Below are 24,954 nucleotides of genomic sequence, written 5' to 3'. Positions count from 1 at the left end.
GTTACTGCACTTTATGTAGTAACAGAAGACAATACCAGTACTGTAAGACACAGACTTGTCGTCTGCAGCTTTCATTCTGGATGATCCCTACATGCTCTGCAGATACTGTAAATGAGAGCAAATGCTGCTATTGAAGTATGGGGTTACAACACAATTCTCTAAATAAAAATATGCTACAGGACACATTTTATGGGAAGGAATTTTTAAAATATCATGTAGAAAATACAAGGAAGGCAACACTTTGAGATCCTTATTGGCTGCTGTACTCCATTCATTATGCAGTGATCTCTCATACAGAGGAGAGTTGCATTCCTATTTATGAGAAAGCGAGTAGAAACCCTTCCCTACCATTATAATAATAATCAATGTAATGTGGATATGCTATATATAGGATGAAAATGTCTCCTTTTTAATTCTGTGTTACCTACAAAAGGAAAAAACAGGACAAAATCTATGGTTATGAATCCAGCACTCCAACATACTATTCTCACAATGTTGGTTGTTCTATAAACAGCAAAGCAGTAGGAATTTTGGGGAATACTATGTATCCTCTCATCTCTTTAAATAATCACTGCTTTCACTGAGGGGAAAACTCAGACTTGAATTTGCTGAGCAGTAGTTTTCCTGGATGCGGAAGAACAAACTCAGAAGTGATTAAAGGTGGGAACTGAGGGGGAAAAAAAACTTTCATTGAGCAATCCTAAAATTGTTTTCCAGCTCATTACCATTGGCATTCTAATTACCGTAACTATTAGAGAAGTGCCAGCTTTGAAGTTTTCCAGTGTTTGGGACATTTGAGAGTCAAGATTTTGGTTTGGTCTCATACAGAATAGCAAATAAGCGTATAAATAACTTCTGCTGTCTGCAGATAACTTTGACGCTAGTAGTGATCATTGTTTCTAAAGGGGTTATCATGCAGTTAACTCGAAAGACTGATTGGTATTTCACAGTAGCTCTCTAAATAATTTGTCTTACTACCATAGCAAGTACAAATTGTAACACTTGTGATTCATCTGCAAAACACACTGCTTGCCAGTTGTTTCACTCAAAGCGCTTTGGCAGTGTGATCTGTCAGAAAGAAAGGTCAACAGCAAAATTAAAAAAACAGGGATTACACTGCAGTTGTCCACAGAGGATAATCTACTCCAGAGACTCCAGGGCTTTTTGCTTATCTTTGCATGTGAAAAGTTCCCTTGTTGACGACAGATCAGGGTAAACCATTATTTGCTGCATTAAGCCTGAGCTGGCGGGACAGCTATGGAGGGCTCCGTGGCCAAGGTGAGAGTGGCATAATTGCCTACAGACAGAAAGCTATCTAGCAGTCCTTAGTGTGTCCTACTGTTATCTGACGGGGGTTGAACCTGATTTACAGTGATTTCAACCTCAAAACACCATTTCATTTTTGATTTCTCTTTTATTTCACAGACACTGCCCAGATCTGGTGAATTGAGTGATTCCAGTTAAGAATGAACTGATATTTAGTTCCTTAACTGTGTAAAAGGCTTGTTATTTTGCTAAATTCTAATAATGCTAGGCCTAAAGTTCGGTGTATGCCAGTAACAGCTACCAAAAACTTTGTTAAGTTCCTAACACGTCCCTGTCAATTCATATAGGTCAGGAGATTTGGAAAAATAGGTTTAATGCTAAAAATTGAATACTGCATTTTAGTTCAACCAAAGTAAAACCAGAAACCATTTCTTAAACGATTTGATTACTTTACTCCTTAATTTGTGTTAAAAAGATACAGTGTATGAATGTGTATGTGTGCAATGAGTTGAGTAACTTGGAAAGTGAAAAAATGAAATGCAGTGTACAGAAGCTTCCATGAAAGAAGAAAGTTTTACATTGCTACCAGTCTCTAAAAGAGATGATCTGAAATAAAAAATGCTACTCGGTCACAAAGTAAACCCTCTACAACTGCATCCCCTCATACTTCCTATTTAAAGCTCCAGTTTGCTATCCCAAACCAGTACTTACCACAAAACTTTACTCTGCAAAGTAGTGTAGCAGCTCAACCAAACAAACACTTTTTGTTTCACTAGCAATAATATATATCTTGTTCATGGTGAAATTTATTTTAATAACACTCAGTTTTCTTACCTGCTGACTACTTTGATGATTAACGTCCTCTCTGAAATGCAGTTTTCTTTCCAGGTCCTTTACAAGTGCAGCTTTATTTTCCCGAATAGAATCATCTGTTGCTAATAGCAGAGGCTTCAGATTTTTCTTTGTTGATCCCTGGGTCGAGCTATTAAAAGAAAATTCTGATACTAACATGCAGCAACCAGTATATATGTTTTTTGTCACCTGTGTGATATGATATGTTACGCTTCAGTTGTCTGGAGGAACCTATTATTTATTTATGTGGAAGCCAAAGCACAATATGGGATTTGATTTTTTTGGTACTATTTTAATGGTGCTTCCCATTCCCATGCCAGTAGCAATTAAGGACATACATCTTAAAGAGAATAAGCATTATAATCCTATAATAAGCATCTAAGTTCCATTTATGTTTATCCTGGAATAATGACGTCACAATGAATGCTAAAGAAATGTGTATAGGTATTACCATAGGTATACAATCTGTGTGTTTTACTGTATCAGGCAATAATTTAAAAGTTAATGCAATTTCTCATTGATCTTTATCTCACATCTTTGTTGATCATTTACTCTTTCCATGAACTTTTACTTCTTTTCACCTTTTAATGACACCTAACATCAACAGTTATTTTTATTTTTATTTTTATTTTTATTTTTATTTTTATTTTTATTTTATAGATGTAGTCTGTTTCATTTTAGTAAGGTTTGAAAATAGTTAAATTTGTAAGTAAGACTGTCGGGAGACTGTGAAAGTGCACTGCTGAAGCACAGCAGCCGCACACTACTAGAGGGTGTGCAATGTTCTAGTAGTTTACGAGGAGTTGGCATCTTAATAACAGGGGGTCTAGGTAAAAGGCATAACTAATGATTGCTGTGCAAGGTATCTTCCTTTTGTTGTTCTGCAGACATGGTGATCTCTCACTGCTTTTGTAACCAGAATTATTGTAATTGATAATGCCAAAAAAGGAAGCTGAAACGTCAATAGGTATTCACAGATTAGCACAGATTTTGCTCAGGTTCTTTCCTGATCTTTTGTGCCCTCACTTTGACTCTCTCCCATGTGGCGATCTAGATTTGAATCTCAGCACGAAGAGTTCTATTTATGTGGCGATTCAGCTCTGGGCTGGGACCCAGGAAAGGCGGAATGAAGAAAACGATATTAACTACTCTACCTGTTAGGCATATTGTAAGGATTTATTTGATAAAGCCTGTACAACAGTTAGAAAAAGGAAAGCACTTTGCAAGTGTTAAGTGTCGTTAATGCAACGAGAACAGTGCTTGAGCACTCGTGCACCTGCTCTGAAGGGGAGGAAGGGGAGGATGAGTAGTTGCAGTCAATTTTTGCTTGCTGTTGCAATGTTGTAAAAGCAGGCCAAAGGCTTGAGCTGGGTGTAGTTAAAACCTTCACTGTGAACCTTATAACTTGAATATGTGCGCCTGCCCATGGTGGCAGGGCCGTGGAGGCCTCCAGGCATGTGCCACAGGGTGATGGTGGTCGTGTGGCTGTGCTGGGGGACTAGGAAGTCTGGGAGTAGGAGTGCGATACGGTTTGAAGGCAGCATTTCTTCGCATGCAGAATGGTGTTATGTATACAGCGACGCTTTTGGCTGTTATAATTACAGATTGGTTGATGTAGTATCAGCAAAATAGTTAGGAGATTGTGATTTACTACTGATGGCTATCACTACCTTGAAATGTACCATTGGTAAAAGGGGGAAATATTCCTTACTTTGTGCAGAATTTGGAGTTCTACAGATAAAAAGTTGTATCAATCTACAGGTGCTAGCCGTGCTAATATAGGGTTCATGTAGCCCACCAAAGGGATATTAATTTCAACTCTACTAGTAAAGAAGGAACTCTTAAGGGCACAACCTTTCCAGTACGTCATCATCCTTATTTGCTTGTATTTTGTCACAGAAATCATGCTGGCTGTCAATTAAAATATTTATGTGCAAAACATTAACTCTCCTGAGATTTTCTGGGGCACTTTAAATATAGAAAGTATTGCAACCAGAAAAGTACCTTTACATACGTTATTTCTTAGATTTACCTGGACTTAGAAATAACTTACATTATGAGGTACCTTTAAAACTTTACTCATTGCTTAGAATAGATAAGAATGTTTTTATAGCTCATACAGGCAAATGGTCTTAGAGTGGCGTATCCTGCAAGCTCATGAAATCTCTTTTCTCCCACTAGTACAGTGTTATGAATCTCTGAGCCCCCAAATTCTTGTATATCATATCTGTTTATAAACTCCCATTTCTCTCTCTTGAATTTATCTTACCTTTGATGTACTTTATTATAGAAGCTACTATCCCTTCCTTTCTTAGCTGAATGTAAAGGTTAGATGAAATGACCAGAATACGTGAATTAACTGACTTTTCTATTTTATGAATGACTTGCATTTCAGTAAACTCCCCACTGAACCCTTGACCAGAAATACATCTTTGTTTCTTTTATGGGTATTTCTTGCCCCTGCTTCTGCACATATGGTTTATGCTACTTACGTGGCTGGTGTACTTCTGGGCAGTCCCATAGCATTGGTCGATGGCACAGTAGGAAGTGAAGGAAGGACAGCGCTAAGGAAAGCTACTGGATTCTGGATCCGGCCAGTTGGGGAGATAGGAGCAGGAGTCACACTCTGCGGCTGGAAGTGTTTTACACTAGATATAGAAAGTGTTAATGGAGGCACCATGGATTCTTTAGGGCTTGGTAGACCCTGTTCACTTTTGCTTGTAAACCCTCCTGAAGACCTTGATTGGGCAGGTGGAGGATTTCCTGTGAAATTTTCCTTGTTATTTGTTCTTTGAGTTCCTTGAGGGACGTTGCTGAATGTTGTAACCGAGGAGCTAGAAGAAGAGCTGGTAGGCGGTGTGCTTTGTGATGGCAGGAACTGCTTAGGTCGGGTATAGCTGAATGCTTGTGAAGCAGAGGCTTTGCTTTGTTTGTACATAGTTGAGGTGGACTGTTGATGGAGTGAAGTAGCAGAATTCAGTAAAGCTGTGTTGAATGATAACTCTCTTGTAGATGTCTGAGGCACCTGCTGTTGTTCAAGCAAGACCTGGTTGTGGAGCTGTTTTAACTGGGTCTGATCCCTGCATGTAAAACAAAGATGAGCAGAATCGGTCATGAGCCCTGAACCGCTGACTACATTTCCATATGTGAATTGCGAGAGAAAAATTCTATGTCCTGTGATACAGTACGAGGTAGGCGAAACTGCTGCGTGATATACTCCCTAACATTATGAGAAGAGCATAATATTAGTTTGCTACGAAAATAAACTTTTCCTTCTTCTCCCTTTCTTTGCCAGTGGCACAAAGCTTTTTGTCTGAAAATTATTTGACTGAAGATGATTCTTACATTTTAACACATGAAATATAAATCTTACTCAAAGATATTTGAGGGATAGCATTGTCAAATTCTGCTCCGTGTCACCCAAGTACCTCTCTGCTTGTGTAACTAAGAGTAGGATTTGGCTTATCAGATTTTAAATGAGCGTTTGTAAGCCAAATTGCAGTATTTTAGCTCCTGTTAAAGTAGGTTCTGAAACCAGCATTTTGGCTAATGAAGGTCTGTAATAATCCACCAAAAGAGATATTACGAATGTAGTTTAGGTGGTGTCAACATTCGGTGACAGGCAGGAGTGCATCATTCAGAGAGGACTTGCATTTCATGCAAGTGTTGTTTCCTAGATGCTACCTACTAGTATGTGTCTTCAGGGCTTTTTTACTTCACAGTTAATGAACATGATTTTGCCTTGTCAAGCGGTTTATTTAGTTATTATGCATATGGAAATACAGCATATGGAAAACAGACTAACTTTTCTCCTTACAAAACCAAAAAGGACATAAAGGATATGGAAAATGATCGTGTAATAAATTGTCAAGTATTCAATGACTATTGTGAAAAAGTGAAAAATGTAGAAGTAGAGACCATTCACAACTGGTACTGACAAACCAAATACAGGAAGTCAACAGAACTTCTTTTTATTTAAAAGAATTATTGTTTCTATAATGTACTATAACAAAATCACATTAAAGGTAAAGATAGCAATTTCAAGCTTTCAAAAAGTAGAATGTTAGAGAGTTAGAAGTTGTGCAGTCCTGATATTGTGTCCTTTGTATATACACCTGCATAATAATGCACTCCTTTGTTACAGTTTGGCGGGGCCGGGGGGGGAGGCTTGAGAGAAATTCTGTTTTATGCAAGCACTGGGCAACTTAAATGCTGCTTCTGCTCCCCCCTTAAACACACCATGGCTCTGAAAGTAAGCGGGGCTGTGAATATGGGCTTAACAAATTAAAAAAACCCCACTGCTCCAAGTTCTTCCTCTGCTACATGGTATGTAAGTTCTGTCTTCTCACTTGTAGTGTTTATGCTATGAAATTACATCCCTGCTGAAGAGTACCAATGAACTACTTTATAAAGTCCTTCCTGAGCCTTTAGCCTAAGCTTCTGCCTATTTAAGAAATGAAATGAAGGACTCTGCATGCTTTTTGTTAAACTAGATTTGGGAGGTTTCAAAAATGCTGAAAAGATAGTTCTTAATAAACTGTAGTGTGAATTCCATAAATTCTCCTCTAAGAAAACTACACTGCTACTTAAAATTTCCCCTTGAGCTCACAGTGCACTAATCATGCAGGTGCTTTTTAGTTCAAGTGGTTTCACATTATCAAACATTTCCAACTACTTTTTCTGTTTAGGAGGAGATTACGTTTGTGAGACATAAAAGTCATGAGGCTTTGGGACTACAGTTGCTAGCTAGTTGCTAGCCCATACTATGTATAAGACTGAATATGCCTGGCTTTTGGCAAAATTGCATACTCAGAATTGAGTGAGGTATATTTGAAGAACCTGCTTTTATTTTGCCTGCATAAAAGCAGTGTTGTTCACCTTTTGTTTGCAGCAGAAAACATTGTGGAATTAAATAAAATTTCAAAGGGAAAACAGTTTCCTTTTAAATTTGGAGAGCACTTTTCCCAAGAGGGATATACAGAAAAACATACTTAGCTCTGTAGAATATGTTTTCTAAGAGTATGGTTAATTAGGCCAGCACCATGTGATGCTGACTGTCTTTTTGTTCTGTGTTTTGAGTTTTTTGCTCTAGTGCAATAGAGTCCTGGTCTACGAATACTAAATAGTATCAGTGATGCTCATGAGACTTAGAATCCCTTTTACTTACAGCTTTGGTTTAGCCAGTACCGGGGGCGGTTCCTTGGATGGCGATGTCGGCTCTGGTATTTTCATTGGCTGTCCATTTATCCTGTCTTGGAAGTAGTTGGGTCGGATTTGGTTTGTAGCACCAGGTCCATCCTCTGGTGATGAATCCCTTCCTTTATCATCTTCAGGCAGCTTGAAGTGCACACGGAGACCTATCTTGGAACTAGATCTGGGTTCGTTGTGGTTTACAAGAACACCTTCAAGCTTAGGTTTGGGGGTTTGTTTTACTACACGATGGGAAGGAGTATGTGGGGGAGGTTGATGTTCAGCAGCAATTAAGTTGATTGAGCTCATTGTGTGAAGGGTAGCAGCATTACTACTGTCTTCAGATGCTGAAATAGAAAATACAAAACTTCTGGTGATATGTAAATACCGTAAGTTATAGTGAAATGAAATCACAAAAGTTACAGTTGGAAAAACTCACTCTGATGTCCTTCCAGCTGTTGGACTGAGTTGTTTGACCTGATTTATTTAACAACAAATTCCCTTAACAAAGGAATATTGTAAAGGCGGGGGAAAAAAGAGACACAGTTCCAGTTTGGAAGATCCAGCAGTGGTCTTCAGCCATGTCCCCGTGAATTCCACCAGTATCTTTGAAATACAAACTTTCTTTTCAGAGCATTCTGTAACTTTTTAGTTATGAAGAACACTGCTGGAACTTGAGGTGAGTTGGAGTCAACAGTGCACTCTGCTTTTATGTACTGTACTTTGCTCACCCAACTGCTTAGTGCCTTGGCAGCATAAATCATGTAGGCAGTATGAAGGAATCTGTTTTGAGGTTTCCTCCTTTGGGCTCTGCACCAAAGGGTTATTGAAACAGCGAACTAGACAGTCCGTAGAGATTCCAAAAATAGCTGAGTGCCCAAATCTTGAGGTCAGCAAGAGTTGTGTTTTTGGGAGGGCTGGGTGGGATTCATTCCCTAATGTTCCTTGCTCCTTCACATTTCTAATTGGGGAAAGACACTTGGAAAAGACATAGCAATCTGTATGTTCGATAAGCAGCTTGGACTGTACAGTGCAATAGCCTGCTCTGCTTGTATTTACTAGCAAGCAAAGGACTAAAATAAACTCTTACCTTTGACAGTTAGATGAGCTATACTAGATACTGTGCCATATTTATTGCTTGCAGTACAGGTGAAACTGCCAGAATCTTCTGAAAATACTTCAGCAATAACGAGAGTACAAATTTCCTCTGCAAAGCATCAGAGCAGTGTTATTCCTTGAAGTGAACACATGCGTTGAACAAACACAAAGCCTTGACTACCCTCCGGGACATTTCCTTAAAGTTTTCCACCGTGTTCCATTTGATTTTAGTTTCATCAGTATTATCAATTTTGGCAGCCTTTGTGTGCAGCAGCTGTTATCAGCATTGTCTGCAGCAACTGGTACCCTCTGTGCTCCAGCATGCCCAAAGTGAAGAACAGGTGTCAGCAGCGTTTGGAAAACATTAGAAAATGTTTTCCTAATCACATGAAATACAGACTTTCTCTCTGAAGAACTTAAAATCTAATTTGGAGAAATATAGTGTACTCTATACTCACAACTCACTAAAATATATGTATTTTTATCTCTTTGCAGATAGAAAGATTAGTTATAATTAACTGGGAACAATTCAAGGTTAAGGTGAAAAAATACAACACACACACATATAGGCTGGCATTTTCCGAAAGTACCAGTACAGATTTGCAGGTAGAGGCCATTGTGCTAATTGTGCTTATAGAAAGTTGCCTTTTCACTTCTTTGTGAAGATGACTAATGGGCACCAAACCTGTGCTACCAAATTGTACTGGCAAAAATTAAATTTCATCTTGAAAAGTCAGTCTGGGGTTATGACATTCCTGTCTGAACAGTATCCGACATGTCCAGGCAGCAGTACCAGCTAATAAATACCTGTGGTGATGGGATTTTAAATCTTTCCTTTGGCCAGGTAGCTGCGATGGGAGGGGAGAGTAACATCTAAAGTGTATTGAAATGTGGGCTCATACCATTTCTTCAGTGAGTCAGTGACTGCTTTGCTTTTGCAAGAAACTTTCCTAAAACCCTACAGGATTAATGTTTTATGAGTATTTCTGTAGAAGACCATGCCCCGCTTAAACTTGATTGTTTCATGTCATCACTGAGGAAAATCTAGTAGCAACAAAGAGATTATTTGCTAACAACTATAGGAGAATAATAGTTTATTATAGTACTAGGATTATAGAACTAGTTTAAGGCATTATAGTATCTAGTTTATAGTACTTGGATTTGCCAACCACTGCATGCATGGAAATCCAGATTCCTTCTGAATGAGCAGCAGGTGATGAGGCAGTGACAACTGCACCCAACTGATTACCCTCTAAAAACTGCTTCACATTACTCAGCAGTGATGCCACTGGACAGTAAAGGAACGGCATCAGTGGGTTCTGGTAGAAGCTCCATTTATTCATTCCTAAGTCTCAGCAAGAGACATTGCAGAGAGAAGGGAGTCTCTTTCAACACACGGTTTGGGGTAAAAAACTTTTAATAGGGCAAGGAGAAGAGTTACGGAAGTTTATATTCCATAATAATTAATGTTCCTTTGGTAATTTTCTGTCTTAAGAGGGGCAGCTTTATATTTTTAATAGCGAAGAGCCTAACAGGGAGAGTGATTGTCTCATGGAGCAGCAATCAAAATCTCTAAGGCTCCTTTGCTCAAATCATGCAGAGTAGCCTACATTCTGCTCTGACCCTTGAAATTAGCAAATCCAGCCACTTTTTTAGGATTTGCTGATATCAGGGGTGGAACACCTGATGTGATACTCTCGTATTACGCTGGTAGGGAGCAAAGGGAATGGCTGACATGGCTAAACATCTGATGCAATGTTCCCTGACTGGTAAACTAGATAAAAATAGCTCAGTCCTACATCATCTGGTGTACTTCTGAACCTCAGATATACGGGGGACCCTCATATGTTAATTCTGTTAATCTTTAGCTCATAAGGTGGTAACATTTAGGTCCTAAGTTAGAACTGGGTCAAAGCAGAATGGAAACATTATTTTCTTCAAAAGTGATAGAATTAATTCAAATTATATGTTTGTGGAACAGTCTGCATCTCACTAGTAGATATAGAACATGGGGAAAAGAAGAAATAATGTTAATTACATTATGGAGTTTAAATAATATTTGCTGAGGTTAAATCACCACATTTATATAATCAGAAAAGTATGAGCCTTTTGATGATCCTCACCTGGTTCAGCCATAGATCGTGGTTCTAAAGGGAAGAAGAGCAGAATTAGTAGGTTGAATGTACTTAGTTTTGCCAATAGTTTTTTTTTTTTAAAGCACTAGATATGAAGCTTGCTCTTCTTAATATGACGGAATACTCCTTGTGATGCAATGTTCTGTTTAAGGGGTGGAGGAGACAGCCAAGCCTTGTACTCAATGGTATGTCAAATCCACTGAACAATATGAGCACTTATGAACACTTCTGAGAACTTATGAATAGGAAATAAATTCTGCAAGAAGTATTTTTTTGGAACCTTAGTACTACTTTATTACGTCTTGAAGACAGTCTCTGAAACTATTACACACATAAAATCAAGTTGTCATAAAACATTGTTTAATTTAGATTTGATTTAGTGTTGTATTTAAGGAATTTCTATTGAGTTTTAGCAATTTTAGCATTTCAGTGACTTATGAGGAAACTGCGGGTGTTTTGACTGCATTTGAAAATTAAAGTAGAAGTATATGTTTACAACCTCTCATGTATCATGTGCACACATGTATGTGTAAGCATGCTAACATGTACATCGGGTTACTTTTGTGGATAAATAAGCAATCCACCGCCCATGCCCATAGCACTTAAAGAGGAGGGATTTACGGGCACTGGATCTCTACATAAATGGTGCAGAACCAAAAACAAACAGCAGAAGTAAGGCTGAATTAAAAAAGGACATTGAAGTGAGCAGGCCGGTTAGCTCAGTTGGTTAGAGCGTGGTGCTAAGTGGCAAAGGGATCAAAGCAGGAGGCAAAACAATTCAATAGTTTGGGGAATCTCAGACGAATGCTGCCTGTGAGTATGCTGTTCAATTAATCCACAGTTTTGGCTTCTGGAACTCAGATTTATTGCCATAAATATGGCTTATATAGTTCTTACCACTGTAAGAAGAAACTCAAAGTGTTGCTATGTCAGCAATTTTGTTGCTTGCCTGTATTTTATTAGACACAATATTTCCACACAAGAAACATACTTTTCTGTAATATCCTAAAATCTGGAGAATCTTCTATCAGTGTTCCTTCTCTATACCATTCAACCTTTGGGGAAGGAGCTCCTTTCACCCGACATTCAAAGACAACAAGCTGCCCCTCAGAAGCTGAAATATCCTGTAACATCTAATAGAGAAAATGAATAGACAGTCAGTAAATGTCTTATTGGTCTGGAAGTAATACCGATTTCAGTAAGATTTCATAAAGCCACTTAAATCCTTGAATGGCCTAAGAAATGCATAATTCCTTTTTTTGTCTTTGATAGCTCAAAAATTTAATTATCTCTTCATACAATTAATTGACCTCTTTAGTTTTCAAATACGTGATAGAACAAATTACCTTTGTAAATACAGGAGCAGCAATTATAGGTCTTCCATCCAGTCCTTGCAAATAGTTAGTGGGGCTTTGAGCCTGTAGATTGCAAAACATCACATGATGATGTTTAGGTGTACAGAGGATATTTTTCCATATACAGGAGAAACATGCTCTTGGAATGACACAAAAGAGATTTTGGTGGGTGAAGTCCAAAGCAAAATGTTTAATACAATGAATAAAAGTTGCTCTGTTGTAGACAACTGGTAGCGATCTTCCTGGATGGGTTACTGCCTGAGTAACAAAAATGCTGTTATCGCCTTATTGAGTTAATCATGGCAAGGAAAACTTCACTGCAGTGTGTGATAACATCTGTCATTAATACTTCACTAAGGCAAATCTATGTAGGCTGCTTGGTGGTAGTCTCCTGTTAAAAATTCTTACTTGCAAAATATTTATGGATGTTAATAAGGAAAAGTTAAGTCAAGTCATGTGTGTGACTGCTACTGTAATTCTTCTCCTTTGCCAAACCCAAACAATTTACAGAGGTGGAATATCACCCTATTGATCCTACTTAGTGAAATTGGAATGAAATTATTCTCCTCCTGGAAAACTTCCTTATATAACTTGATTAATAGAGTTTTTTATTTTAGTGAAATAGAAGCTGCCCCAGAAGAGCAGTATTAGTGATTCAGTATCTCAGGAAACATAGCCAAATTTTATAGATGGTGTCTTATAAACCAACAAGATTAAAAGTGGTAATTTTTGAGATAACTATCACTCTTGACTTAGTCAGCCTCTGTCAAAATGGCAAAATGTCACAAAGGCTTAGTTCTATTCTCTTTGTAGTCAAAAGGAAACGTGCATTACTTCACCTATTCAGCATCTGTTTATTGCTTACCACCTAATTCTAGGCTGTAAACATTGAAAAGGCAGTGTAAAGCAAGTTTCTCATTAACTTTTCAGTTTTATTTTTAACTAAATATGGCTCTTCTTTCCTATTGGGTAAGAATTCACAGTTATGAATATTCTGATAGTTTGCAACAAAAAGGACTCAAAATGCATGCTAACCTTAATTAGAAAGTCTTTGATATGGATATTAAAATGTTACATGGTAAATAAGCATTTCTATATATAAAGTAAGCATAGTAGTGAAATGATTTAGCTTAAAATAAGTTTCATTGAAAGAAGATGATTTCAAGTGAGTTCTGTAGAAAGGGAGAGGAAAAAGTTATAGGCTGCCGCTATTGAAAGTGAATGAGTCAGTCTGCAATGTGAAGAGGCCAGTGAGTTGACTTACACATCCCAGTGCCCTTCACGGCATGCAGTCTCTGACCTGCTGGAGCGCACACGGATTCCCGCCGCTGGCTGAGCTAGCGGCAGCTGCTCCTTCTGCTCACTGCCGCAGAGATGCCTGTAACCTGGGGATGAAAGGTTCCCTTCCCTTTGCCAGGTGCTAAAGGTTAGCTAGTAGGCAGGGCACCTCTTCTGTGCATGCAACTACTGTATGGCTGTAAGGTTCAAAGCTGAAGTTCAACAGCAAAGCAAAAACTAGAAAATTTGGGGGTTCAGAGTCACAAACTGTAGAAGAAACACTGCTTTAAGAGATTGCTTTTGGTCGTGGAAATTCACCATATTGTCCCCCCTACCTGATTAACGAGTGTTGACACAGGCCGGACAGGTACAGACACAGGCTGAGATGGTGCCTTGGAGGTTTCTTGATGCTTGGTTGCAGTTCTAACAGCAGGAGATGCTGCATTCAAGGAGATGTCAGCTGGCTTGGGTTTGCTGTGAAATATTAACCAAAAACAAGTTCTCTAAATGGAAGCTAGAGCTATGTGTGTGTCCCTTAGTTATGTCTGTCCCAGTTACATGTCAACCCCAGCCTCACTTCTGGGATTGAATTCCAGTTGATCTAAACTGATACATACTCCTAGGTAAACTGCATTTTATAAGAATCAGGCTGCATACCTCAGAATCATCGAATCGTTTAGGTTGGAAAAGGCCTTTAAGATCATCAAGTCCAACCATTAACCTACACTACCAAGTCCACCACTAAACCAATTAAGGGTAGAGTAGCAACTTCATGTTTCCTGGCTTGGTGGCTGGATTATGTTTTAATGAACGTAAAACTGGAATAGAATCATTAAGGTTGGAAAGGATCTCTAAGATCATCAGTCCAACCATCAACCCAACACCACCATGCCCACTAAACCATGTCCCAAAGTGCCATGTCTGCCCGTTTTTTGACCACCTCCAGGGATGGGGACTCCCCCACCTCTCTGGGCAGCCTGCTCCAATGCTTGATTAGAGTGCCTTGCCGCTCTAATCTCTCATACTTAGTTCAGTTACACCAGATGTAATAAATGGCCCGGATTAACCCAGCTGTGGCTTGAAAGCCGCTGTTACCAGCTCTTGAGCAGCACGAGAGCGCTATGCTAATTTCTCAGAGGACAATGCTAGTTTCTCTTGCACTGCTACCCAAGCTTGTATGAAGTTTTGGGCCTATAAGGTAACAAAAATACCATGGTCTGCTTGGATACAGATTCAATAATTTACTGCTGGGGGGAGGAAAAAATAAAAGAGAGGTATGCTTTCTGACCAATATATATTGCATTTTGGTAGTGTATAAGTTGGCACCTCTTCACTTCTTCTAGGTTGTTTCTATATGGACGTAAAAGAGTTGACCCTATTTTTTTTTATTGCTAAGTAAAGTAATGCAGACAATGAAGAGATGGTCTTTTTATTCAGTTTGAGGTATGCACTGGCTGCTCTGGAATGTACCACAGGTCCCCCCAGGAAAGCCAGCCTCCAAACCAGAGGAAGCCTTACTCAGAGTGAACACTCAGAGTGAACAACAGTTGTTGTGATCACTGATTTCTCTTTTGAAATTGTGAACTTTTTTTTGCACATGTTCTCATATTAATTCCCTTTAATTACAGGTGTTCAGACTCATGTAACGACAGCTGGAAGCGAAGCAAAAATAAAGACACTGATTATGCCCAAGCCTTATCTTTCATAATTCTGTCATTTGAGGACATCCCGCTACAATGTCAGAGCAGCATTCTTTTTTTTCTAAGAAATACAGAATGCAACACATTACTTCACAATTTAATGAGGTAAGCATTAGAGATGGCATCAAGTGATCAGGATCATGGTCAATACTACATTAACACCTAATGAGATGAGTAAGAAAAAACATTATGCCTGAGACATTTGGAAAAGTCTGAGCTAGAACTACAAAAAACTTGGCAATTCATCCCAAAACCTTTGAGATCTTGATCTTAAGTTTTATATTAAACCTTTGCATTTGTCAAAGTCCATAAGCCAATCCAATCTGGAGTATTTTATGACTTTGAAGTAAAAATCACCTAAGACAGGATCTGCTGTCAGCCTGAGGTCTTCAGTCAAACATACTGCAGTGTTTTGTATTTGCATTTTGAAAGAAAATTACATTTGTAATGGCTATAACCCTCCTTGATAAATAATGGAAAAAACCCAGGGTGCATAAGTCTATCTGATTAAAATTTCCTCTTTATATAGCACTGGTTGCTTTTGGGGTTGAATTAATGCATACAAAGGAGTTCAAAATAAAAGACTGATTATTTTAGTCTGACTCCCTTTCCAGTTAACAGAAAGGCTTTGATTCTGAAAGACTTACAGATTTTAACAGCACTGGATCAGGTCCTAAATGCACAGGGAATGGATATCATGTAGGAAAAATAAAATTATTGCCCAGGTTTTAGATTACATCTGACACCTTTTCTTTCTTTTTATAATTAAGTAGTCTTTTATACTCATCATTTCGGTTTACTTCAGTTCATACGTATTAATTTCCTTATCTTAAATCTAGATAATCCATGTGTAGCCGTCTTCTGCCAAAAACTTCATGACATACCATACCATATTTTCATGTAAGAATTTTTACTACACTGTTTTTCCAAGTCAGACGCTTAAATCAGCATTTAAGTTGGGTCTAGTCAAATGGCATCTGGTTTAGTACATTAATTTTAGTAGTTTAATCTTTAAGGTAACATATTTCTTCTTATGTTTATATTTAATATTAAAGTTTCAATTCTTAAGCTAAAGTTAAAGACACGCAAGCAAATGTGTCTTTGTTCCATACTGTTTGCAAAGCAAACACACACACAAACAAAGCCCAACCCAAACAATTCAAACAAATCCCAAACAAAAGCCTAATGTGTTGAAAGTCGCAAAATACTAATGGAAACTGAAATGTCTACACTTGTGGGGTTTTTTTCACTGTAAGAAATATGGAAGATGTAATTGATTTTAAACTTACTGATCCATTTCGTCTTTGATGATTTCACCTTCAGAGTCAGAAGAAGAGACTCCTGTGAAAAAGAAAAAAAAAAAATCGCTTAGCAGAGGGGGTTTTGAAGAAGTTTATCTATGTACGATACACACCTTTATTCAAATTTCCTCTAGAGCATTCTAAGGATATACATCATAAAGCTATGCCAAAACAAAAGATCACATTGCAGTGGAAATGAACCGGTGTTGCACACTGTGTAAGATGCAGAACTGCTATTGACATAAGGCAGATTTGGGATGAGGTGCAATTGAAATGAGGAAAACAACATCCAAGAGTGAATGTACACCTGGGTCTTCCTCAGGTTCTCTTTAAAATGCCACTAGTATGGCTTAGTCTGTAATTGCTGTTGTGAATCAAGTAAGAGCTTTCTTCCTCAGACACCTGATACTACCAGTTTCAAAAAAAAAAAAAGGGAAAAAAATAGAGACCTGGAATCATAGCTATTCTTAAACTTGTAGCACAGTTTGGAGAAGATACTAGCTCAGTTTACTAACAGCTGTCTTACTAAGACGTTTTACGCTTCTGATTCAGCCTTCACTGCATTTAGAATTTGCATTTTCTCTGCAGTTCCTGCCAGCGAGCATCTCCATCAGCCATGGCTTCCATCCAACATCCACTGAGTTAGGTAAAAGCAGGCCTTGGCCCCAGTCTCGAGAACTAGTAAATCCCTGCCAAGCACAGACATCTCCCATTAATGTCAGGGGCAGTACAGATACTAAAAAAGGATTCGTCCTTTCACTGTCAGATTAGAGACGTGAAAGAAGAATAACTGTAGAGCAAAATTAACCTCGTATTAAGTAGGGTAGGTGCTTTAGTTTATGAATGGTCCCACTGTTGTCAGTGATGGTACTCATAGTATATTTCTCTGAGAAATGGAAAACAGACAAAAGGAAAAAAGAAGATTCTGTGTGTTTATTTTAAATTTGTAATCCTGCTAGCACAATGATGCATGCAATCTAAAACCTTACCCAAAAAAGTGTTAAAAAGAAATATAATAAATAGACCTCTCTTAGGCCAAGTAGCACATATTGAAAAGCATAAGGGGAAAGAAGAGACACCTAAATCTGCAGATATATATTCTGTTTTATTTACAGCATCTATTGTGCAAGTAAAATATCAAATTGCTGGCATATTTATTTTGGTTACAAGGTCCCAATAATGGGTTAGGATGAAGCTATCCTATATTCAATTTGTAATAGTGACTGTAGGGAAAAGGGGTTAATAGGAATTAGACACAAAGTTTAGGTTCTTATATTTCTGTAGAGTAACTACAGACAAAAAGTATGATGTGGCATCAGAATCTGAGTATTTCTAGACTTCGATCTTGCAGTGAGATATATAAAATCTCTGGGAAGCAACACAATAAAACTATATGTAAAGGGCAGTCACTTGTCTGAAGGGTATTTTATAGAGAAATATGTTAATAATGACAAAAAGTGTTGACTCCCTGCTCTGTATTTTTTGTGACAAATCTATTAGACAGTTAACATACAAAATACATAATTGTATCTTAATCCTGTATGACCAATTTCAACAACCAATTTCCGCAACAATTCTAACATTACCTTCTATGTAAATCTCTGCAGAAGTGGAGTCTGTTCCATAGATGTTTGAAGCAAAGCACGAGTAACGTCCTGTATCCTCCTCAAAAGCTTCAATGATAACCAATGAATGTTGATCACCTGTCTGGATAATTTGAATGTCTGGTGAGTTTTCAAGCTCCTTCCCTTCACAGTACCACCTGCAAGGCAAAAAATATTGTTTATCAATGCAAACAACTTGACAGCTAGAATAACAATGTTGGAAGTCTTTCCGACGATCAAATGGGTGGGTTTTAGCCTGAAGATTCTGACAGAGTCCTGCAGGTAAGTGTTGAATCAACAGTCACAGGAATAAAATATTTATGATTTTCATAATATTAAATTACAGCAAATAATGGAGCTCCTTTCTTTGCGGTATTTGAACATACTAACAAACTAGTTTATGCAAGCACATATTTTTCTTGACATACAGATTTCAATAGTAGAGTAGAAGAGCTCTGAATTTGGAACACTACAAATCCAGCTCTGAACTTCTCTTAAGGTACATTCAGATCTGTGTTGTGGCTTGAACTGTAGCAAAAAAAAAAACCCTAAGTAAACAAATTTCCCTCAAAGTTATGATTCCAAAGTTCATGTTGATTCAGAATGTGACTGAAATTTACTGTGTTACTCTTCGTTTTGTCATGTATTTAAGACAATCTGCTTTTTATAAAAGATGGCATAAGCGTACCACAAGGAAAGAGAAGTGGTCTGTTATAATATAGAGGCACTTCCTTACAGGGACATGGCCAGTGAGACAGCTGGACCTTGAATTCTTTTCTGCATCATATTGCTGTGTTTCTCTTTTAAACCCAGCTACACATCCAAGAATACACTGGGCCCTTTAGAGACTTCACGCTCTAAAAAGGAGCCTCAAAGGGACTATGAGGTATGAAGGAGTACAGATCTGGAACTTAAATGCTGATTACATAGCTAAGTAGTAAACCATGTACTATTTGTGCGCCATCAGTCCTAGCCATCCAGCATGGCTTTCTTAAAGTAGACAGGGTATTCCCCAGTCCACTTCGAGTTGCACATTTAGTGTCATCTGTAGCTGTACAGTCAACTGACTTGAATGTACAGCTTGGAAAGCATACAGGTCTGCCTGGTACGGAGGGAAGCTCCTGCACTGTAAAGTGAATCATACTGCTTAACACAATTTCCCTTTTTAGAACGGCAAACCTTTGTAGCTAGAGAGCTAGAACTTAAAAGTCTAGCTTTTACAAGCCTCCATTGTAACAAGAATTGAAGACAGGTCTAAGAAAATTACTTTTATGAATTTAACATTTCCGATTGCAATAGACAGTCATGTAGTAAATACCATCATGTTAAACGAGGATGCCAGTAGGGTGTAAAATGTCCCAGCTCTCTTCCCTGACATTTCACAGCTGAAGTACAAAGTACAGCTTTGCTTCACTAAAATATATCCACATATTTCTTGCAGGGTTTTACCAATGAGAAACTGGCACTGCTTTATGTGGCAAACTTTAACCAGTTACTCATTTCTCTTCCATTTGAGCCTTAGGGCTCTGACAGACAAACTCTTGCAGATCTGGCAGCAGTACTTTAAAATTTTAAAATCCTGATGCCGACTTCTTTGCCGGGGGTTTCTCGCTCTGAAGCCAGGATGGCAGGTTTAAATGTGTTCCCAGGCCTAGCTGCCCTAGTTCTGGTCTGATGAAAATGGGTTTGTGCTAGGACACTAGACATGTGGATCTAGGATAACTAAGCCATACAAATTCTCTTATATATCACTTTTGGTAAATGTTAATAACCATCAAAGAAGGGACTGGGCAGTCAGGAGGCTACAGCTGCATCTTAAATTGCCACAGGTGTTCACTTGAACTCAGTGTGAGCCACAAAGTTGAGGGAGTATTCCTCTGTCTCTCTGAAGTTCAACATGGTTCATTTGCTAGGTTTTCTACCAGTCTGGTGGGCAAAATGAGATGCTCCAAGGTACTTTCTGTCAGTGGACAATCTGCATAGGACAACACTTTACTCCGGGATAGCTTTCAGCAGCCATTTCATGCTACTTCTCAAACCTCAATGGAACTTGTTTAAGGTGCTTCACAATACAGTGTAAACAGCGTTCTGGATATTAACCAAACCCATGCAACATGCTGCACCTTCGGAAATTTAAGAGACAGCTGTCATCGTACAAAAGGGAGTAATAACATCAGCAGATATCCTAGGTTGCCAGTTGAGCTAGCCCATCTAAAAAGGCAAATAAGAACTTACTGGATATTCTGGCTCAGACTGCAAGTCCACTTAAGCCAGCATGCTGTCTTGACAGCAGACACTTACGGAATAGTAGAATAGAGCAAGTATATACATATATTTGTTTGTATGTTCATATATTTCTCCAAGTATCTAACTATTCTCTTTATCCTTTTTGTCTTTTTATCTTTATCTTTTATCTACCATTCTCTTTATCTTTTCTAGAAGGTGTGAAGCAGCACTTAAAATAACTTTAAAAAGCCGAAATCACTGGTCTTGACATGATTATTTACAAACTACCTCTTTTTTAAAGGATTTCACTATCACAGTACCATTACCATTATTTTCTAGTAGATTAGATTGAATGGTTCTTTATTACCATTTAGTTTGCAAATCCTGCCTTTCATTTTTCATCTTTATTTTGAAAGAATTCATTTACACTTCCATTCAAAATACATTTCCTTTAAAAATAATGATCCTTCTAGCTGCTTCTGATTGAGCTGTAATGTTCGTATTCCATCACAGTCCAGTCAGGAGCCTTCAGATCCTCTAATACAAACCTCTTCAAACAGAAGGAAAAGCTATTTTAGACTTTGCCCGTAATGACTTGCGCAAATCTGGTATTTTCCCCGCTAAAAATTAGATACGGTGGGGTTTTTTTCACTGGCTCCCCAGAAGTGCAGGTTACATTTGCTTTTCTGTTCAGTGCTGTGCTTTATAAATATGTAGATACAGACACCATAGCTAGTAGTGGGGTCCTTGGTATCCAGAACACAAACATCTAGTGCCTAGGATAAAGGAACAGCTCTACCACGAGTAAGTAGAGGAAACATTTAGCAGTCCCAAGGGAAAAGTAGGGTAATGTGCATTACAGGGTTGATTGAAAAGATCCTTTGAAATTGATTAGTGCCGTTTTGCAGTTCCAGACCAGGAAACCATGTAGGATTCCTGTGTCCTGAAGGGGGATTTTTTTTATTCTGTGTACAATATGGTTTATTCTTTGGTTGTTTTCAAGATTTATGATTAGTGATAATTGACGATGGTCACATTTTCAGGAGAGAAGACCCAAGGTTCATGCACAGTTGTATGACTACAAGCACAATTTGGGTATATGGATGTACAAGTAGCCTTTTAGGTGTGTAATTCATGTAGGCAACTGTGTACTTTGGGAGCTGAGTCATGGCACTTACTCATGTCTTTTTATATACCTACCTCATGCCTCTTCCTTATAATGTAGTCTTGTTTTAACATGTTAGCTTTACCAGATATGAAAAACTATTAAAGAGAATACCCATGTTCTAGCATTTGATCTCATTTTCAGCAGCATCTTTTCAGAACATTAAAATAAGTTATGTAGTACAGTGATACTATATTTTTGTGTCCACTTTTGCTTCACTAAAATATATCCACATATTTCTTGCAGGGTTTTACCAATGAGAAACTGGCACTGCTTTATGTGGCAAACTTTAACCAGTTACTCATTTCTCTTCCATTTGAGCCTTAGGGCTCTGACAGACAAACTCTTGCAGATCTGGCAGCAGTACTTTAAAATTTTAAAATCCTGATGCCGACTTCTTTGCCGGGGGTTTCTCGCTCTGAAGCCAGGATGGCAGGTTTAAATGTGTTCATTTAATTTATGCTTTATGTGACACATAAAGCAAGAATGCTGCAATATAATCACCAGTAAGATATAAGAACTGTGTTCCTACTGATCAGCTTTTCCAATTAACCTGTTGTGTTTGTGTAGAGATAGTCTGTATTGCGTGCCTTTGTGAGGCACAATTCTAATTGCCTATAAGCAAAATGAAACACACCATGTAAGCTATTTCTTCCAGTTATTTTAGTAGTATGTGAGTAGTATGTTCCTCTAGTAGACTCAAACAGACAATAAAGCAAGACTGAGTTAATTCTTTTCTTTGCAGTTATTTTTTTTCCTTTGACTAGTCCAAAATATGCAACATGAGAGATTTAAAATTTCAGGAATAAACTTCTGTTTCAAACCTTTGTTTAGTTCTCCTGTGCAGGGTGTTCTTTCGTCACTATTTTCACTGTGATGTTAAAGTATTTTGAGATTAAGCCAAGAAAAAGAGCGTGCTACATGTATGTTATCTCTTCACAATGCTTATGAATGAAAACCAATTTTCTCTTGTGAAATTAAGCTTTATGTAAATCTTTGGTATGGCCATATCTACTCCTTGCTTATTAACACTTTTATTTTATTCTTACCATCAAAACGTTGTACGTGGTAGCAATGAAATGTCAGTTCCAAGGGGAGTTCTGACATTGAGATACGTGGCATGACTGAAGTGGCAGTACTCTCTGTCACTGACATTTCATTCCTGCCATGAATTGTAATGATAGCTTCATCATACAAGGCAGGTTCACATTAAGCACAAGCAGCATCATCCACTGTGCCAAATTCATCCTAGGTCTTAATCCATTGACTTGATTGGAGTTGCATGGAAGAGAAGTTTGGCTCTCTAGGCTTTGAGCACTAAAACAGATAAATGGTTTCATTTGGCAGCCAGGAAAAAAAAAATCTCAATCAATCTTAAGTGACTTCAGTCTCTAAAAATCTGTGATTAGTTGCAGATCTAGTCTCCCTAAACGAAGCAGCACTAAAATGCACTTTTTTAAGCTTTGTATGCCTATGTTAAAGAATGTTTTCATGGAAACCTTATGACATACAGCCTGTTTTTAGAACATCAAATCCTCATGACACTTCCAGGATAGCTGCGTATGCCAAACCATGCAATGTGATTCATAAGTAAAATTAACCTAAGAGTGATGTGCCAAACAGTTTGGAAAAATGTAGGCACCTCTGAACTTGAGGGAATAAGGAGTGCTCTCCTCATGGAGAGGAGTGAATGTCACACCTATCATTACTCATACAGAAACAGAGCTGTAGAAGGAAGCATGAGAAGGAGGTCGTCAAAACCTTTAACACTTTGGAAATATACTACACACTTCTCTTCAATGCTTATTTCTAACCTGCAGTATAATCAGAGTAAGGTAATCGATCAATAATTGTAATAGTGCTCTCTAATTGCGACCTAATGTTTGAGCTAGCTGGAGGCCCATATACTATAGTATCAATCGTTGTTCATCTCTCCTATGTCACTGCATTCAGCTTGATGATACTGAAAAATGGGTAACGTTTCACTGAAACTTCTTTCTAGGTAGGTAGGCTTAACGAGCTTCCTCTGACATGGGCTTGTTACATTAAGGCTGAGTTATCTTAAAAAGCAGTTGGACAGGTCTATCTGTATTCAGCCAAGCAGGATTTAGCTTTCCATGTACTGATACTTCAAATCAGTTCCCAGTTTCTTCTTGTGCTCCACCATCCAATTTTCTGTCCCTCAGTGAGCCCTCGATTTCTCCAGATAGTTACCTACCAAGCCTGTAAATTATACTGCTTTGTCATTGCCAATGATATTTTGACCCTGATCCATCATGAATGTCATTTACACCATTTTTTACATCATCAGTTTTGTTTTGTACTGTCTTGCTTGTGGTATCTGTTCCTCATATTTTCCAGTCCTTTCCATTCCTGTGATCAGCTTCTTTCTAAATCTCCTGTCTCTAATTTCTCTCTTATAATCCCCATTACATCAGTTTAACCATCTGATTGCTCCTAGTGTTGACTGAGAACCTACATTACAGAGCTTGTTGAATCTTGTTCTTGTTTCACAACGCGCTGGGTTCCCATGGTATCACTTCTACATTGTAAGTGTATATATTATAAGCATTACAAGTAACTCGGGATTCCTTTCTGTGGTTGGGAAGTCCATTTTAAGTCAAAGGATGCAGGCAAGCATGCATTAGCACATGCGTGTCCAAAGGATGCTTGTTTACTGAGCATGGTCATTCAGCTGAGTTGAAGGAAGAAGAAATCATGCCTTAAAGCCAGTCAGCATTAAGCTTTCTTTCATCAGTTGCTGTCTTGCCCGTTAGTCCTTTCCTGGGACACTGATTTTTTTCTCTCTCTTGCTTTTCTGTTAGACTTCTTCTCTCCTTGCCCAGCTCCGCAGATACTGAACTAACTCACCACAAACCTCGGAAAACTCTTACCCTCAAAGCAAGGCAGTTGCCAGTTCTGGGCCTGGTTCTGGACAGAGTTCCACAACTATGGCCAACAAGATGCTTCCTTCGCTGTTTTGGAAGCTTTGCCCAGCAGATCAGACAAGCACTATTTTTAGTGAAAAAGCCTGCATTCTCATGGTCCCCATGGTTAATGGAACACATACCCCAAAGTACATTCTGTTTTCTGGTTTCCTTTTGCTGTAGCAGTGACTAAAAAGGTCGTGATCACTGGGAAGCACATGAATATTTATCACTCAGGCAAGTGAATTTTTTATACACTTTCTTAGTGTTACTCCCACCCATTGGCAGAGTTGAAAGAATCTTTGATGAACAGGACAGAAGTTTTGTTCACAAACAATTATGATCAGGAAACTCTGTTCAAGCAGCTAACATTCCCAGCTTTCTCCTTATTACAGCATGTACATACACACAGGCGCACACACAAACACAGGGGGAGAGGTCGGTCAAACTTAACACTTTGTGATTTATCTTTTTATTTGTTAGTTTAAATTGTGAAACTGAAAGCTGAGCCTGATCTTTTTCTTGAGCTTGACTGCTTGGGACTGATTTTCCCTATGGGACTTCTTTCTCCCCGTCCCTACTTCCTTGGCCTTGAGGCATCATGTTGTGAGTTCTGGACTTCTGTGTTAGCTCCTCTAAGGCTCTGATCTGGCTACAAGTGTGAGTCAGTAAACCAAGTGTGCATTTCTGTTTGGAGCCGTGTATTATCATTGGAAAAGTCTGATGGATGCTTATTCTATAAGAGTGTAACAGCTCCTGTATTGACTGTCGTTCACATAAGTAGCTTATTTTGTTATTTACAGTAAACAAAATCAAATGTTGAGATAGAAATTTCAATGGAAAAGCTTCAGTTTTGT

General features: G+C 38.3%; 1 protein-coding gene across 1 annotated transcript in view; it reads right to left on the bottom strand.

The window, feature by feature from the left end:
• MYPN (myopalladin) overlaps positions 1 to 24,954 on the bottom strand; it is a 47,844-nt gene that overhangs the window by 19,418 nt on the left and 3,472 nt on the right. The window contains exons 2-11 of the mRNA XM_075717584.1: positions 17,762 to 17,937; positions 16,164 to 16,215; positions 13,510 to 13,648; positions 11,888 to 11,959; positions 11,533 to 11,674; positions 10,530 to 10,553; positions 8,399 to 8,515; positions 7,286 to 7,655; positions 4,611 to 5,198; positions 2,101 to 2,248 (exon numbers count right to left, since the gene is read on the bottom strand). Coding sequence (XP_075573699.1) covers positions 2,101 to 2,248; positions 4,611 to 5,198; positions 7,286 to 7,655; positions 8,399 to 8,515; positions 10,530 to 10,553; positions 11,533 to 11,674; positions 11,888 to 11,959; positions 13,510 to 13,648; positions 16,164 to 16,215; positions 17,762 to 17,937 — 1,828 coding nt within the window. The remainder of the gene's footprint in view (positions 1 to 2,100; positions 2,249 to 4,610; positions 5,199 to 7,285; positions 7,656 to 8,398; positions 8,516 to 10,529; positions 10,554 to 11,532; positions 11,675 to 11,887; positions 11,960 to 13,509; positions 13,649 to 16,163; positions 16,216 to 17,761; positions 17,938 to 24,954) is intronic.

The sequence above is a fragment of the Pelecanus crispus genome, chromosome 10, assembly GCF_030463565.1.
Source record: "Pelecanus crispus isolate bPelCri1 chromosome 10, bPelCri1.pri, whole genome shotgun sequence".
In the NCBI taxonomy this organism is placed as follows: domain Eukaryota; kingdom Metazoa; phylum Chordata; class Aves; order Pelecaniformes; family Pelecanidae; genus Pelecanus; species Pelecanus crispus.
The sequence above is the reverse complement of the archived record's forward strand: the minus strand, read 5'-3'. Positions and strand labels throughout refer to the sequence as shown.